This window comes from Aphelocoma coerulescens, chromosome 11 (genome assembly GCF_041296385.1).
Source record: "Aphelocoma coerulescens isolate FSJ_1873_10779 chromosome 11, UR_Acoe_1.0, whole genome shotgun sequence".
Classification (NCBI taxonomy): Eukaryota; Metazoa; Chordata; class Aves; order Passeriformes; family Corvidae; genus Aphelocoma; species Aphelocoma coerulescens.
This window is the reverse complement of record NC_091025.1, coordinates 15,133,026-15,150,000: the sequence shown is the minus strand read 5'-3', so window position 1 is coordinate 15,150,000 and position 16,975 is coordinate 15,133,026. Positions and strand designations below refer to the sequence as shown.

Here is a 16,975-nt window from a genome sequence, read left to right as displayed (position 1 = left end):
GAGTTTTTTCTGTTAAAATGTAATTCTTTCATCTGATTAAAAAGTTATAATATAAAAACCTACACACTTTCCCTGACAGGATGTATGACACTGAGAGCCTACTTACATTTACTGGTGACTAAAGGAGACAATCAGATATCAATATAACAGGTCTTATTTTCTTCAGTAAAAACAAACATGCTTCCACAGCAATTGTTACTGCACATATTTTGCTTTTATTTTCACATGCTTTGATATGAATGCATCAGGTGTGAAAATAAATTTTTTAAATAAAGGGTAGATCAAATTAAAAATAATTTTAAATTAGTGGCCATGGAGAGAACAACAATGCAGGGTTTTTTGCTTCTGAAGACAGGAAAAACTTCCCACAACAATACATTTAACGAACCAGAACACTTGGAATTAAAGTTTTCAGGGCACTCAAAACACACCAACTTTCACATGCATTGTTTCGAATCCTCTTCAGAATCTATCAGTTCGACCTCACTCAGAAGACTCTGGGGCTGTGTTTTTCAGAACTTTTCCTGACAGCCCTGAAAAGCTTCAGACAGAATTTGAACGATTTCAGGATCTTTTATTTCTGATTGCTCTATGGCATTGTAAAACAAAAGTGACAATCTTTATAATAAAGAGGAGTATTTTTTCCCCCTCTAAATGTGTAGGATTTTTTAAAGTGAAAGTTAGAAAAATAATCTTCTTCATCCTGACATATTTTCAATCCTCTTAACACAATCTCAACAACTATATATAGTATGAAATTAGCTCTCGCCTGTTAGCCTTGTTCCTACATAGAATTTTCTAATGTGTCTCACCAGTAATAAATTGTAAACGAGGCTCTGACTCTAAGAGTAGACTGTGTTTCATGGGTATTTAAACAACAGCATTAAGTACTATAGGAATCTCTGGAATGTGGAGTGCAGATTTATGTGTCTTAACAATTTCTTTACTGGTTTGTAATAGAGCCAGCAAACTTAACACTATTTTTATATTAATTTGGCCTCAGAAGTAGAGTATACTGGAGCATGACAAGAACAACAAAAGTAAACTGGCATATACTTAATAACTGTAACAGTGAATTGCCTCCAATACTAAAATATTTATCGAAACTGGGGGGAAAAAAGCTAAAAAGAATTACCCTCAACAGCCTGCTACCAGCTCTTTAACAGTGGGCAATGTAATGCCTTAAGGTACCTCAAACTGTCTTTCATTTTCTAGACTTAATGGCTGATTGCAGAAATCAATGTTGCCATTAGTAACAGAGTATTTGTTATGGCATGATTTCCTCTGTTGTTAGGCTTGCAGAATGATTACAGTATTAGTGAGGTGCTTTCTTTATAAAGGGCAGAAGATATAAGTTTCAATTTACTATCCATTAGTAAGTGACTTTGGAAATATACATGAGGCCAGAAATCTTACCTGTTATTACTTGGAGGTTTTATTTCAGCAGTCATAGGCTAGGAACTTTAAAAATTGTACCAGGAAGCTCAATATTTTATAGACATCTCCAATGAAATATTATCTGCTTTGCTATTTCGTACACAGCAAGTTAACATGACATACAATACAATTAAAATGTTTCAGTCCAATTTCTATTTTTCTTGTACTTTCGAATGGATGTGAATTAAGCAGAAGGCTTCATACAAGTTAAAATCTGCACATAAGTTAGAAGATTGTCAAAAGGTTAGTAATTTGTATTTGTGAATCTCTTTTTAATCAGTCCGGTGGCCAGGTACAAGGACATAGCTAAGGAACTGACATGGTTGTCAGAGTGAGGGCAGAGAGGTGAGCCAACATGCTGTTTATTAACTACAGCTCAAAGAAGGCATTTTTCCTCACCCTCTTACACGGAGCACAGGGAAGGATCTGCAAGAGAGACACCATGAACAGAAGAGGAGAAGAAAACCACCTTCCAAAACCTGGAGGGAGAGGCCCTGGAAGCGACTGCCATTGGTGGCTGCTCAGCCCCTGCACAGTGGGAAGGTGTCAGCTGAAAGGCTGGAAAACCTGCCCTTGGAGGGGAAAAGGGTGAGCAGAGAATTAACCTCGAAGGTATTGCAGGAACCCAAACACAGATGTTCTGGCAAATAACACCACGTCCCTGTGGACTGTAGGAAACGACCTGACAAGAGAATGCACAAACTACTTTGCTGCCGTGATTTCAAATATAGCTTTGAAGCTTTCAGAGCAGAGAGGGAAGAAGTTACCATACCTGAAGAGGAGGGTGAGGAAGGATGAGGGCTGTCCTCCTGAGCACTCCCCGTCTGCGAGAGACCCCCACCTACTCCGCTTTCTTCAGTAATGTTAGAGGACCCTGGTGTTGTTGACCTGCTGACAGACTGAGACTCTTGATCACTTCCAGACCCACGCCGCTCATCGAGACTACCTTGAATTATTTCATCTTCTCCTTTCCTGTCTCTTTTGTGGACCCTGGAGTGAACGACCACTTGGTGGTATGTTCTAAAAACCCTTCCGCAGTCCGGGCATTCAGTTGGCTTTTCTTTTATGTTTCCATGACTTTGTAAGTTGTAATCTAGTCCCTGGTTCATACCATGTGACAAAAAATCTCTACTGCCTTCTAAAGGGTCTAGTTTGCTTGGCAAGTCTCTCTGATTGCCCATTTTAGTGCTGTGAACCAAATCAGCAGGCATTTTCTGCTTAGAGCCATCTGCTCCTACTAACACATACTCCCGCTTCTCCTTATCAAACATAACTCCAGCATTTGCCAAAGTGTCTTCGTGGCTGCGCTGTATCTGCTGCTCTTTAGACAAAAAGCCATGTTCCATGGCCATTCCCCTTGCCATAAGCTGCCAGGCCTGATAGCTGTTTACTGGATCCATCTCTGCTGCTTTGGCGGCAGCTTGTAACCTTTCTATACAGCTGGATTTCAGAGGAGGCACCAGATTGAGACAGCCCAATAAAGAATGTTTATCCCCTTCAGCAATACTGTGGCCAATGCCAGAAATGGGTGAAAGGAGCTTCCCCAAGACTTCCTTCTCTTTCATGGGCATATCTCCTTTGTTATAGATTTGATTTTGTTCGCTTAAGCTCGCTTTGTCAGGAGGAAGAAACCCGCTCTGCAAACATGACAGGTATCTCGAATACAAGTTTGCGTGAGCTTCCTGGGACATGCTGCTGATGGAGACAGGTACTTCAGGATCATTAGGAGATTTGTTCTTTACAGATAACTTATTCAGGTGAACTTTCATGTGGTTTTTAAGAAACCAAGGCTCTTTGAATCGCCTCCCGCAGATCTGACAGCAGTGTTCAAAGGAATCCTTGTGCTTTCTCATGTGGCCTTTTAGGAACCAGGCTTGGCTAAACACTTGGCCACACACCTCACAACGAAACTCATTGGTGGATTGCTCCCCATTCCCATTGGAGCCCTGGCCCTGTGCTGACTCTGCAGTTATGTGAGCCTTCTCCACGTGGCTGATCAGCTCCTCCTCCTGCGAGGCGGCAAAGTCACACAGAGTGCACTTATAAGGCTTGTGTAGGATCCTTATGTGCCTGTCCAGCTCTTCTCGCTTCTTAAACTTGCCTTTGCAAAACGTGCATCTGAACCCGGCTGTCTGAGCAACAACTTCTTCCTGGACACTGACTGGCTTTGGAGAGGGAACAGGGTTGGAAATGTCAGGTGTGTTGTGATTAGGTGGCACGGACAAGTTGCAGTTTGCGAGCGGCATTGGCTGGGTGTGCTGCTGTGCTTTCACATCAGGTCGTGGCTGCAAGAGGCTGCTCTTCATCTGCTTGTCCCGAAGAATTGCTCTCTCCTCCAGCTCATGTAAAAGTCTGTTTTCTTCTCTGACCCTTCCACGACCTTTGCCGAGGTTTCCAAGCTTGTGAGTACGCAGGTGTATCTTCAGGTTGCCTTTTTGAGCTGCTCTGTGGTCACAGTACGGACACTTGAACGGTTTCTCTCCAGTGTGAGTTCGCATGTGTAGCGACAGGATGCTGTTAAATCGGAAGCGTTTCCCACAGAGGGGACAGGGGTACTTCCTGTTTTTCCTGGCATCATCCTCTATGTCGCTCATCTGAGACATAATCCCTAGGTTTTGTCCATTCAAGAACTGCTGCAGATCCACGCGCCCGTTCAAACTGGTATCAACCTCTCTATTGAGCTGGTTTGCCAGCAGGGCCATCTGGCTGCTGATGGGCTGGTTTGCTATGGACATGTGACTTTTGTCTTCTAGTGGCACTGACGCCTTCTCCTCGGGGTTCTGCCTGTTCTGGAGCTCCGGGAAGGCATGGCTGAGCTGGGAAGTGATCTGGTGCAGCTTCTGACTCATTGAATATTGCCCATTGAGGATGGTGCTGTTGAGATGGGCGTCAGCTTCTGGCACAGCTGAAGAAACACCAAGGCACAAACTAGCTTCCTCCATCTCTGAAAATCAGAAGATATTTTAGATTCAGACTGTGAAAGAGTTACAAGCATTGAATCACTGGCGTACAATTTGCATTTTATGTTTTACCTACTCATAATAATGCAAAGGAATTAGTGTAAAAACAATTAAAAGTGTATTAAGTGCCAACTGTGCTACACAATTTTGATCATACATGCACTTTCCTCATTCTGCATGTTTACCAAGAACTATTAATTACTATTTTAAAATATGTGACAATTTCAAAATCTAATTATTACAGAAGGGGCAACAGCTTTGACCACCTCCCTTGTCCTTCCTGTGAAACTGCACCTGTCTGCATTTCTAAATCTATAGAAAAAGAAATCTTATGCATCTCTCCCATTTTCATTAAAAAAGCCAGCAACCTCTCCCCCCCCCCCCCAAAAATAGAAATCCATTTGTAACTTTCGGTTCCATTAACCATATTCAATATATTACACATTCTACAATGAGAAAGATAGTTTTATGATTTGACAAAAAACCGATGGTATGATATTTACTGGTGTACAATAAAACAAGATAATGTTTTGGGAAAAAATAAAGGACAAGCTTTAGAACAATAAAAGGGATTTTGCTTTAGTCAACAAAAAGTGCAGTAATATCTCATTAAGCTGATTAGTATGCTGCTTAGAAACAGTACTAGGTGCTGTAACACATGATTATAATCATAAAAATCCTTCAGTGTTTGCAAGTAAGCATTAACGAGGTATATTAAATTTTAAGGAGACTGCGACTAGCAGCTTTGTAAACCTCTGAGATTAAGATTTAACCCTTCTGTTACAAACCACTGTTATTTTGTCATTTTGAAACTGAGCCCATCAAAAGGCACATAAATTATCTTCTGCCAAGTGTTTTAATTCATCATTGAGAACCTTCAAATTTCTGTTCCTAGGAAAACTTGCCAGATTGTAGAAGGAATATCTCTGCCCTTCGATGGGTAAGACATGTGATTTAAGACACTTTGATTTGTTTTAAAGAGCTCTCTTATGGAACTAGATAAAACCAATTAAAACCTGGGGAAGGTGTTGTGGAAAGCCTCAACAAGTTTAAGAATTTTAATAACTTTCCTAATACACAGTAATGACTACAAATTGTAGCTACACTATGTATATTGCAGGAAATTAGAATTCAAAGCTGTTTGTTAAACACAAGTGCTCTGTTCTGGTCTGCATAATTGTCCACAATAATCCATCCTTGCCACTTCTCTACTCTATACAGATATAATGTATCTATAAAATTCTGTTTAAAATATAAAGTTCCACATAACTAATTCATAAACTATATGATGCTATAAGGTTATATTAGAGCATAATTAAGGTCTTTGTTGTTCAGCTGAGTGATTTGACACTTTATTCACTCACAAAACTACTGAATGCTATACGTTCTTAAAAACTTAATTTGGTAAAGCCACAGAGAGGGTTAGGCAAAAGCATTTTTTCATTCTGTCTTCCACAAAGGCTCCAGGCACACTCTGGGTGGACACCCTGGTTCCTCCCACAGCTTCACAGTGGCCACTCGATAGACAATTCAAGGTCCAGATCTGGCACGTACTTAAAATGCGTGTAACTGTGCTCGTGGGAGTAGTCCAGTAGACTTCAAAGGGTGACTCTTGAAAGCCAAGTTCCACACATGATTAAGTATTTGCAGGATCAGGGCCTAAAAAAAAAAGCACGGGAGGTCTTCAAGGGGAGACCTCTTTGGTCCTGACAGGATGACTGAGGTTGTGACACAATGCAGATAGTGTAAGAAGTACAGGAAAGAGTTATATTCATGTATTAAAGATGATGTATTAAAGATGAAAATGAGCTACCTAATTTTACCCATATATAAAGCAGATCTTTTTCAAAATTTAACAGTCCTCTCATTCAGGTCATGTGTTGGAGACCCATTATTTGCATGCTGTCAATGTTATTATTTATAAAACATTAAAGAAATCAAGTATATAAAAGGACCCCACTTAAGTTTAGCTTGCAGTGTCTGATTTCCAAAAGTAGGCAGTAGGAGAACATAGTCAAGCCAGGTGTTTACCTAAGGGCATGTAGCAAACAAGGAAAATTCTTAATTTCCATTCAAGTTTTCCGTGCAGCAGACCACAGTCATTTAACATGTGGGTACATACAAACACCTTTTCTTTTTTTAAAATTTTTGAAAGTTTGCCTAACTTTTGGAACAAATCAAATTTCATGTTCAAAAGGATTAAATATGCAACTCAAGACTTGTGGTTCTAAGGTCTGCCATTGCCTGAAGTCGACTGAGATTTAGATTATCTGCCTACGTGCTTCTTAAAAAAAAACAAAAAAAAAACAAAAACAAAAAAAAACCACACAAAAAAAAAAAAAAAAAAAAAAAAAAAAAAAACAACAACCAAAAAATTATCTCCAATAAACAATAAGAAAAACCCCAAAATCTACTTCTTGCCTGGATTCCACATACCATGAGTGTTATTTCTCCCCACCATGCTTAAAGAATACCTGTTGCAAACAAGAACATGACAATTCCAGAAATGCATAGCATGTGCAAAACCACACAGTGAAGAAGGTTTAGATAGGTCTTTGTGAATTCTCATTATTCTACAGCAGCTTCAAAAATGCAGTCTGAATTTTATTTTTTCTCAGTTGATCTCAACAGGACCTGGTGCCTTTACATGCTCAGAAAGGTTTGGGTAGTTAATTCTAGCATTTTATGCTCTATCGAAGTTTGGAAATGCTGACAGATCCCAGGGGAATTTATTAAGTCTGATGTTTAACCCTAAGCATCAGTTCAAATGTATGGTTATTTGGACTGAGGAGGGGAGTTGTGGTTGAGATTTTAGTTATGCTGTGCCTCTTTTTCAAATATAACTTTAATAAACTTGCAACAGCAGTCGTAGCTGGAACATCGTTAAGTTTTCCAATTTTCCCTTTTCGCTCTTTTCTGTCTTCTAAAATCATACAGAAACATATAATGTAGAGTATAGATAGAACAAGTGAAAAAATAATGGTTTAGAGGAATACCAAATCCATAATTTCTCATTTAAATACTTATAACTTTGGGTGAAGTCAGGGGAGCCTAGCCCACATACATGGATCTTTTGGCACAGGAAATGTTATATATTTTTGATTAAATATGACGAAAAGTCAGCAAAGCCTCTGCTTAGTGAGCCACAAGCAGCTCTGAATGCCACCTACTTAGATCAGTTGTGCAGTTTCTGGGACCCAGCTACCACAATCTCAAGATGTATCCTTCACTTAAACTGCATTTCCACCCTCACCTGTCCCTGCTTCTTGCAGGTCTGTTCTTCCTCTGGCTCTGAATTGTTGCCTCTGTTCCTGACTCCAGCCTGGTTTCATTAAGGATAACCACAGCATTGAAAGTACTGCCCTGTGAACTTTCTCCTGCCATGCCCAGTTACAGCTTTTCTGATCACAGGGACCTTGCTACTGTCCAGCTCTCACAGAAATCACTCTTGGTATCCTTGAGCCCATTCGCAGCAAAACCTACCAAAATCTCATCTTGTATCCACACGCAAGACAGAAACAAAATTCATCCATCATTCCACTATGAATTAGGTAACTCAATCTAATTTGCCTAATTTCCCTAAAAAAAAAATCAGCAATTTCATTCTCTCCCTCTTTATCCATCATCCCTGTCTAGATCTATGACCAGGCAGGGTTACACCAGGTGGGGTAAGGGGCTTTCACTCCCCAGTGAGGCTCCTGCAGTTCATGGCACCCACCTTAGTGTCAAGGTATTCAAAAATAAAAAAGCTGGAAATGCCGCTGTGATGCAGGGAAAATATCTAGCTTTCAATTTTTAAATATATATTCTATCACATTATTTTCATGCTCCTGATCTCTCATATAAGGAAAGCACAGAATGTTTTGCCATCTCTCGTGCTGGGAACAGAAGCACAATGTTCTCTGTAGTTAACAAATGTTTACAAAATGAACTGCAAATCAAATTTGAGATTGTTAAGAAATTCAAAATATGTTTGTTGAAGTTTATGTAGTAAATTTCTGACCTTTAATTATCTCAAATGTTGTGTAAAGACAGTGTCCCTCAAGACACAGCACCATACAGAGCGTGTTGGGATCAGGAGTTATTATGGGCTGCCCTTTCTAACCTAAATAAACCCTCAGCTCTTGCCCAAGTGAGTTGCTGGGGCCAAAAGGCCCTGACCTGACCCTGCTGCATACATGTGCTACAACCTAGCTGGGTTCACACTGCCCTGGGCAGAGCAGGAGCACCCTTGGGAAGCACCACACCAACCATCCGTGGCCATCCGGCCTCATTCTGTGCCCAGTGTGCAGGATCCCGCTCCTCTGAGGAGGAGCTCAGCTTATGAAACTCACAATGGGATACAGATATTATAAAAATACTGTCTCTCATCTCCTACATAAAGGTGCAGTGAGACATTCAAGTCCCTTTGATGATACTAATAGTTATTTTGATTTCACTCGCATTTTTGCCCTCAAGACTATTTCCTGTGATATCAATAGCAAAAGTTCTGGCTTTAGCCATTTCAATTGAACACACGGATTTTATTTAACTATTTGAAATGGATTACTGGAATTTAAAACCAATTATGACACCAGAAATGCCTGTCATCACAACTACATTAATGTAATACGAGAAGCTCAGCTTCCTCTTGCTGGAAACAGAGTGAAAAAAAAAAAATATGGCAAGCAGAATGACAGAATTTAAAGATAAATCTATGCCTACACACACATGTAAACATATGCAGGCACACGCATATCTGTACACAGACACATATGTGCAGACACACACCTGTTATCTTTGTAAACAGATGGACCAAATTCAGCTCTTATTTACACCTGTTCATTCCTGCTGGACACACACACACTCTGAAACTTTCCCCTCTTCAGTGCTGTAGAGAAAACAGTCATTTTAAAACCACTGTTGTGCTGTTATTATAGCTTAGATTAGGTTAGTTAAAAGATTTACAGTTCAGTAAGCAAAGTAATGCTTTACAAGCTCACGTGTTTAGACGACAAGCTCGCTCTGGCCCTGATCCTCTAAGCAGTTAGAGCTACACACACTGTTACTTATGCGTTCAGAATATAGACCTGGTATTTATCTTTCCAGCTAGAAAAATTCACATATATCTACATTATCTTGTGGTCCATTGGCAAATTCTGAATACTCCAATACAGACTGCTTCAGTTCTTAGCAACTCGTAAACAGGTATTGCCGAGATCAGAATATATATTGAATTTTTATTAAATATTGTTCTTATTGTTGCAGCAGAAACAGTTGAACTAAGGCTGTTATAAGCATAATACACTCCTGTTAAGAAACACAGAACACCAGACTACTGAACCCTTTCAGGGTCATTAAACAGCTGTAAACATTATTACAAAAATAAACCAGAGATTTCATGCTTACATTTTAGCCCAGAGCTTGGTGTGCTGAGCAAGTACATTTTTTTCATCTCTTACAATCAACGCTGGTGACATTTGGGCATCCAAACAAATTACATCACAAATATTACTGAGGTGGGTAGGATACTGAGCAGTTTATTTGCCAGATGATTAATATATAAACAGTAGGGCAGGATAGATGACCTACTCTTCTTTGACTGATTTGTAGGCAATACTAAGAGACATAGATGTAAATAGTTAGATTTTAACAAAAACGTGTGCACGGAAGGGGAGGGGAGAGATCAGCTGTATTTAATGCCACCAGGACAGCATTATCCAGTCTGATAAAATGAAATAAACATTAGGCCAGATTCTATTCTCATTTTAGTTATGTAAAATAGAGTAATTGCATCGACTTCATAGGAGTTTTGGTTAAGTAGGTGTCCTGTTCCTTGGGGTATAATATAATTATATTAGGAAAATATATGGTTTCTGAAGTATAACAGGATGTCTTCAGAAAAAAGAAAGTTGACCTACAGGTAATGTGTCCTATCTATTTGTTTTTATTTAAATTTTATTAAGGCCAGTTTGGCAATTCGTTATCACTATTAGTCACATTAGCACATTTAAGTTTTGTAGGCATTGCAAAGCACACACAGCTTGTCATAACAGAGAGGTGGATCAAAGCAGGAGTGGAGCACAGCCTGTCCAGAGCAGTGGGGGAAGCAGGGCTGCCCCCATCCCACAGCCCCAGGAGGCTCCCAGGGGCTGCAGCTTCACACCAACACCATCTTCCAGCACCCGGGACCACGCAAGGGGCAGCCGGGAAGGCATTTGACAAAACTGTAGCTGCTTTGTAGTGCTGATATTTAAACAAGCTGCTTATTGATTCCAAAACAAAGTGCTCCTTTAGTAACAACAGAGCCAACTCATTCCACAACAGTTTTTATGTCTTAAAGAAGGGTTAGCAGAGGGATTTTGAAGTTTCAAAAGTCATTAGCAGAGAAAAAATGGTTTGCTGAGGCTGTACTGCCTTCGCTCTGGGCTGGGAAGAGAGCTGCTTTCTAAAATACCTGTTACATCTGTAGGGTGCTTTCTAGGTAGCACAGCCTTTGGGACTGATAACTGATCAGTGGAAGATAAATCACCAGAACAGCCTTTGGCTGGTAGCACCCATGGAGTGGCGGACTGTGAACTGTTTGTGATCACAATCTAGGAAGATGAGCACAGAGGAGAGGAGAGGTCATTTATAAATCTCACTCACTGATTAGAATAGAAAGATTAGAAGAATGCAGACAAGCTGTTTGATTTATTGCTACTTTGCATGTGACTTAGCAAAATCTGTTTTCCTTCTTATTTATTCCATTTCACTTGCATATACTTAAGAAGTCAGATCCAAAGAAGAGAAAGATAAATAATTGGTACTGAAAGTTCAGTAGATTAAAAATTTTTTTTTTAAAAAATCATGATTTTTTTTTTCCCAGGAACTGGTTGCATCTGTGATCATTATTTTTTAGCTTATAAACATTGATTCTCATGTTACTTTTTTTTCCTAGTGATCTCTCAACAACAAAAGTAAAGATAAGAGTGATACCAAAATTCAAATTGGAGCCTTATTTGTGGAAAGCTTCATTAAACTAAAGCTTCAGTTACTTTAGAAACATCATTTTTTAAAGTAAATTTGTTATTTTCATGTAATTTGGAATGTATACAACTGATTAAACCCTCTCCAATTTGATCAATTTCCTGTAGCTCCTATCTGATCATTCACTTTAATTAATCTAACTGGCATCCACATCGGATTGAAGAAACCTTAAAATTAAGCCTTTAATGAACAACTTCACCATCACAGAGTACAAATAAAATAATAAAATGCCTGTAAGACTTTGCAAAGCATATTTATTATTTCACTTTTTGTCCTTTTTACAGCATGAAAAGGGCTCTGAATCTCCTCATCTGAGGACACTGCACTGTGCTGAAGTCTGCAATGCTCTAACCCACTATATAATACCAAAAGATACTTAATGTTGACCCTATTAATCCTGCATTCCTCACACAGGAAAGTTCCAAATAAAAGGCAGAGCATTTCAGCTGGGTGAGGACAGGAGGATCAGGCCCTCTGAACCAATTCCAAAGAGATCAAGAAAGAAGAGTTAAGACCACAGAACTCAAAAGCATAGTTAGAAACAATTTAAATCCAAACCTGTAATGCTGGGCTGATGATTTTATTTTCATTTCACAAAGGCTTAGACGTAGATTTTGTGCACAACTAAACATAATGTCAAATGCACATATGTCCCAAAGATCAAAGTATGATTGACTGTGAAATATTCATATGCGATAGCCCAGTGAGATTTTGTTCACAAGGGCACCTGTCAGAAGCATAAGCTTGGATACAAATCATCAAATAAGTATGTAAAATCATTACTAAAATCCAGGCATGCAATCAGATAGTCAGTTGTCTGAAACTGCTGGACTGTAGCCAGCACAGTGGCTCAACAGACTAATGCTTTGGTCTTTGCAGATCCTCAGGGCCCTGGTTCAGTTCCTCCTGCTACTGGTCAGGTCAACTGTCTGTACCTAGTGTTGACTTTCCTGGCACTTAATGCTAGGAGCAAAGCAAAAAAACCCGAGTCCATAAGTTGCCTTTGACCTGAGCCACAGAAACATCTGCTGGTTGAGTCACGAACTGCTTGTTGGCCAAGTTTAACAGGAACCGAGCCTGTTGCGGATCAGCTCTCTCAGCAGTAGGTGTCACTGCAATAAATAGATGGATTTCAAGGGACAAAGACACACACTACCAGGGAAAATACATAAACAGAACATCCCTGAATAAAGAGAGTTTCAAAAAGAAGTATGTGGTCCAATTAGGCTTTTCCTTTAACTTTATGCAAAATGTTGGAAATCTGGTTTAGGGAAGAATTAAATTGCACAAGTGGGACTGCCAACAACAACGGCACCGTAATTCTGTCCTTTAGTCCTGTGCCACAGAGATCCTTTAATTCACATTAATCACCTCCGTGCAATCCCAGGTCTATTAGGTAAAGACTGTTACAGTTAAACCTTTGGAAAAAAAAAATGCTCTCTAACAAATTAAGTAATTTTCTCTAGTGGAACAAAAGATCTAGTTGTATGGAAAGACACTGCACACTCAACTGTAGTTGTGGGACTGAAAGACCACAAGGTTAGCCTATTTTTTCTTAAATTAGAGAGCCCATGCCCAACCCTATCTGCATACAGAACAAGGAAAAGGAGAATGCTTTATAACAGCTTGAGGGGTGGGGGGAAGATGTCTCAAGTATAGATTTAATTAATAGAATGCATATTTTGAAGAAGCAGTAACCAATTTATATTTGAAACAGAAATATTTGGTATGCCAAGTAATATCACAGAGATGTCAGCCAAGTCTACACCATATTTGGTTTCATTATCACAAAATGGTTTGTAGGATAATTAAGGATGCTCCAAATTGCATGCTATTGAGTTAGACTGTAGACAAAACAATACATCACTAAGCATATGGGCTACCTGTGATGACATCAAGACAGAAACTACGTGCCTAAGAAAATGTTTTAAGAAAAAAGAAATATTAATACATTAAACCTTGCATAACCTGTTGCACATGAAAGAGAACACATGTGACAATACATACTCCCAAAGTACATATATAATACAACTGCATTTATTCTACTTCCAGTAACATTGAACAGGGAACAAAGGAGAGGAACAAATATAGAGAGAATGAAAAGATAAATCGCTGCATTCTTCAAGGTCAGTATATTTAAGAAAACCAACATTTAAAAAAATATCACCCCCCATGAAAAGCATAAAGGGCCACAGTACAAATGTGGAAGGAGTTAAACACCTCCTTCCCCCCAGCAGTTACTTCCACCAGCTCCTGTCCTGGTATTCCCTGAAGGCCTCCAGCTCCACTGACCACCAAAGCACACTGTGATCTATTCAATCAGAGGAGAGGGACACCTTTGCTAAATGTTTCTTTGCTGGGTACAGAAATGTCCTACATCTTTTAATACAGTGTAAATGGAAACAGGTAGAAATTCAGAAGTAACTTGCCCAATTTCAGTGCTCCAAAAGGCCATAAAGGGACCAAGGTTTTCAGAATTTCAGCACTGTAGAAATAAGTATCTCTAACCGGTCATTTCCACATCTCATTTAGGAAAAAGCTTGCCATGTATCTTGACTTAAATAGATGGCTCATCCTCTGTAAAGAAGCCAGGGACAGCATCCAGAACTCTTGACACCCATTGCTTAGTCCAGTATGCCAGATAGCTTTTCTTTATCAAACAAAATTGACTGATGAAAAGCCTGGGTTTTAACTCATGGCAAACCTGTCAACATTAAACATTTTTTTGTTAAAATACTGGAGTTATTTTTTTCTTAATAACTGAGATTCTTGGCTGTTAATACCTTCTATCTCCAAATTCTATCTTCTCTCTTCCCTCAATCCAACTGATTTATTTTTTCCTCTCCCTATAACACATGGACTTGGTGACAAAAAATACCACACATAACTTAAATGGTCATAGTGATTCTTAGATACAAGTGGCTTCGAGGAATTATTACTCATCATATTAGTTTAATACTAATTTCCAGCGGGGGGGGGGGGGGGGGGGAAGATAAAGCTGAGAAAGCCTTAGGTTCAGTGGAATGAGATGGAATAAAAGATGCAGTTGAAATAGGCAGGGATGCTGGGAGGCAGGCTGATGCAGGAAAAATAGAACAAACATTGCTCAGAACACCTCTTGTGTTTGTAGTCTCCCAAAAAGTAGAAAGAGAAAACTCCTTGCAGAATTAAGTGGAAAAGATAGATGAGGAAACACCACACAGACTAAGGCTACAAAAAAATGGACTTAATTATCACCCAAGTAAAATGAAACAGAAACAAATCCTCTTTATACCACTGGTGTTCTGGCCTGCCCATATTCTTACTGATATATCACTGCTTCAGTCATTTAACTTTATTAATTGATCACTGTCATGAGCACGAGAGCAGAGCTGGGAACTCTTAAGGCCAACTTGTACCTCCTAAGCTGCTCTCCCACTGAGATAAGTGGCTCAGGCTTACCAGGGTGTGGTTAGCAGTCACTGCACTGCTCAGATGCCCACTCTGGGGTCAGGAAATCGCCAGAAAACAAGCTCTTTTTCATATGTCATTTTAGAGAAGCAAAAAGAAATACATCACACTGCTCTTTCAGAGGGAGGAAGACAACCCCGAACAGGAACATCTGTACTGAAAGTAAATGACTTGGGGTATTTCCCTGTATTTTCCCAGCTGCTTTGAAAATCCTCTCGACCTGTTGCAGTGAGATTACTCTGGCTCACAATAACCCTGCCTCTTCCTCTGAATGATCTTACGAAACAGTTGAAACAGTTTTGCAGTTAAGCCAAGGAAACAATAATAAAGATGTCACACAAGTGACCAGAAAAAAGGGCCCCATCCTTGCAGTACTCCTGGCTGCAGTGAGGTGCAGCCCATGAAGGGAACAGAGAATTTCCTCCCTTTGCCCTGAGGGATCAGGTACAGGAAAGGGAATCATCTTGTGCATCTCTGGAAGGAAGCAGAGATGTGAGTGCTGACTGTGGTGGAACAGAACGCACATTTAAGTGCAATGGCAGCACAGCCTTCAGGATCCAACAAGCTGGGTGCCAGCTGCTCTTTGGGCACCCGTTTTATCTCAGCACAATAGCTCTGATCACTAATAGAAAGGACACTGAAAACCTGGCAGATACATAGCAGATAGATAAATAGAGGGGAGAATGAATACTATAAAAATACAATAACATTTCAAAGCTATCTGAAGGATAAAAATCCTTTAAATAATTTTGACGTTAATTGCAACATTCCAGGCCCTTGGCTGAAAAGACAGACTCTCATGGTGATAGGTGAGTGGTAGCAAAGCTGACAAAGAAAGTCTGATAAATGCAATCACAGGATGACAGACCCTGGCAAGTTCAATTACGGTTGCAAAGTCAGGTGGGAGATGGACTCTGCTAACTGTAATATATCCTTAGCAGCCAGCTCTGGCAACGAATGGCTCTGACCAAACTCCTCTGAGTGACGGACAGGATCCCAGGAGCCTTCCGTCCCACGGCAGGCTGAGATCAGCTACAGCTGTTATCAGAAGGACCAGGGACTAACAGGGAGTGCTTTACTGCAAGGTTTCAATACAACACACAAATAAATGCCATAAACTGTCAGTGAAACTATTTCAAGCCTCTTGAAAAGTCTGTGCAAATGAGCAGTTTGTGTTCACTTTCTCCAGCTTGTGTAAACCTTCATTCAGTGTTAATTTACACTGCTGCAAACCTGTGTGAATCCAGGTAACACCAGCAAAATACAGAGCCAGACAAAAGGAGGGGGGAAAATTTGGCTGTTCAGTTTTAAGGACCTGGCTATGGGAAGCAGTGAGTAAGCTCCCACTCTTTGCAACAGGACCATCCAAGAGATCATCTTCCTACAGGACTGAATCCCAAATGCCCCAGAGCTGACAGCATTCAGGAGCTCCCACACAAAATCACTGCTTGGGCAATGGTATTGCTTCTGTTGCCCAAGCAGAAACTCATTTTTTCTGAATTCCAGCCCCTTGCACCTACACTTATGAATATAGAGATCATTATAACTCTTTCTACTTAAAAGGATTTTCATCTCCTTAGTTTTATACTTCAGAATAGACTAACTATTCTTATTTGAGGTGAGAAAGCAAGAAGTAGATGTATAGAGCAAATTGTGGCTTCTCATACTTCAGTGCAAAATTATCTAAGAACTTAAGTCATGTTTAATCAAAGTATCTGGCTTCCTTGTAGTTTTCCTTTCTTTATATATATATATATATATATTAAGTAACAAAAAATTAACTCTTTTCTCAGTTTTTTGTTGTTGAATTTTATTTTCCTAGTGACTGTTTTAGAAAAAAAAAACCTCACAGAGTTATTAAACAACTTCTTTGTTCTCCTTCTGGGTTTTCCAAAAATATTGTAAAATGACAATGGTATAAAAATTATACTGTAAAAAATGTAGGTACTGTGAATGAGCAGAGTTATTCATTTATATCCCTAGCATATGAAATGCCCATATCACGTATCCTTTATCCAACAGCAGACTCTTTTAGCTTCAATCACAAGAGCTAACAATATGTTATTGATATGATTTCAGGAAGCTGTCAGCAGGCAGCTTCGCTTTCAGCTCCTCAGCTC

The 16,975-nt window shown here is 39.6% G+C and overlaps 1 protein-coding gene across 20 annotated transcripts in view; it reads right to left on the bottom strand.

Moving 5' to 3' along the window:
* Nucleotides 1–16,975, bottom strand: part of ZNF536 (zinc finger protein 536) — a 333,314-nt gene that overhangs the window by 180,318 nt on the left and 136,021 nt on the right. For 15 of the 20 annotated variants that reach the window (XM_069026397.1, XM_069026402.1, XM_069026403.1 and 12 more), the window contains one exon: nt 2,210–4,381. In XM_069026397.1, the coding sequence (XP_068882498.1) occupies nt 2,210–4,379 (2,170 nt within the window). In that variant the 5' untranslated portion in view covers nt 4,380–4,381. Of the gene's footprint in view, nt 1–2,209; nt 4,382–5,951; nt 5,962–9,167; nt 9,268–10,833; nt 10,973–16,975 lie in introns of those variants that run through there. The other 5 variants (XM_069026392.1, XM_069026400.1, XM_069026393.1 and 2 more) reach the window with 4 other exon arrangements.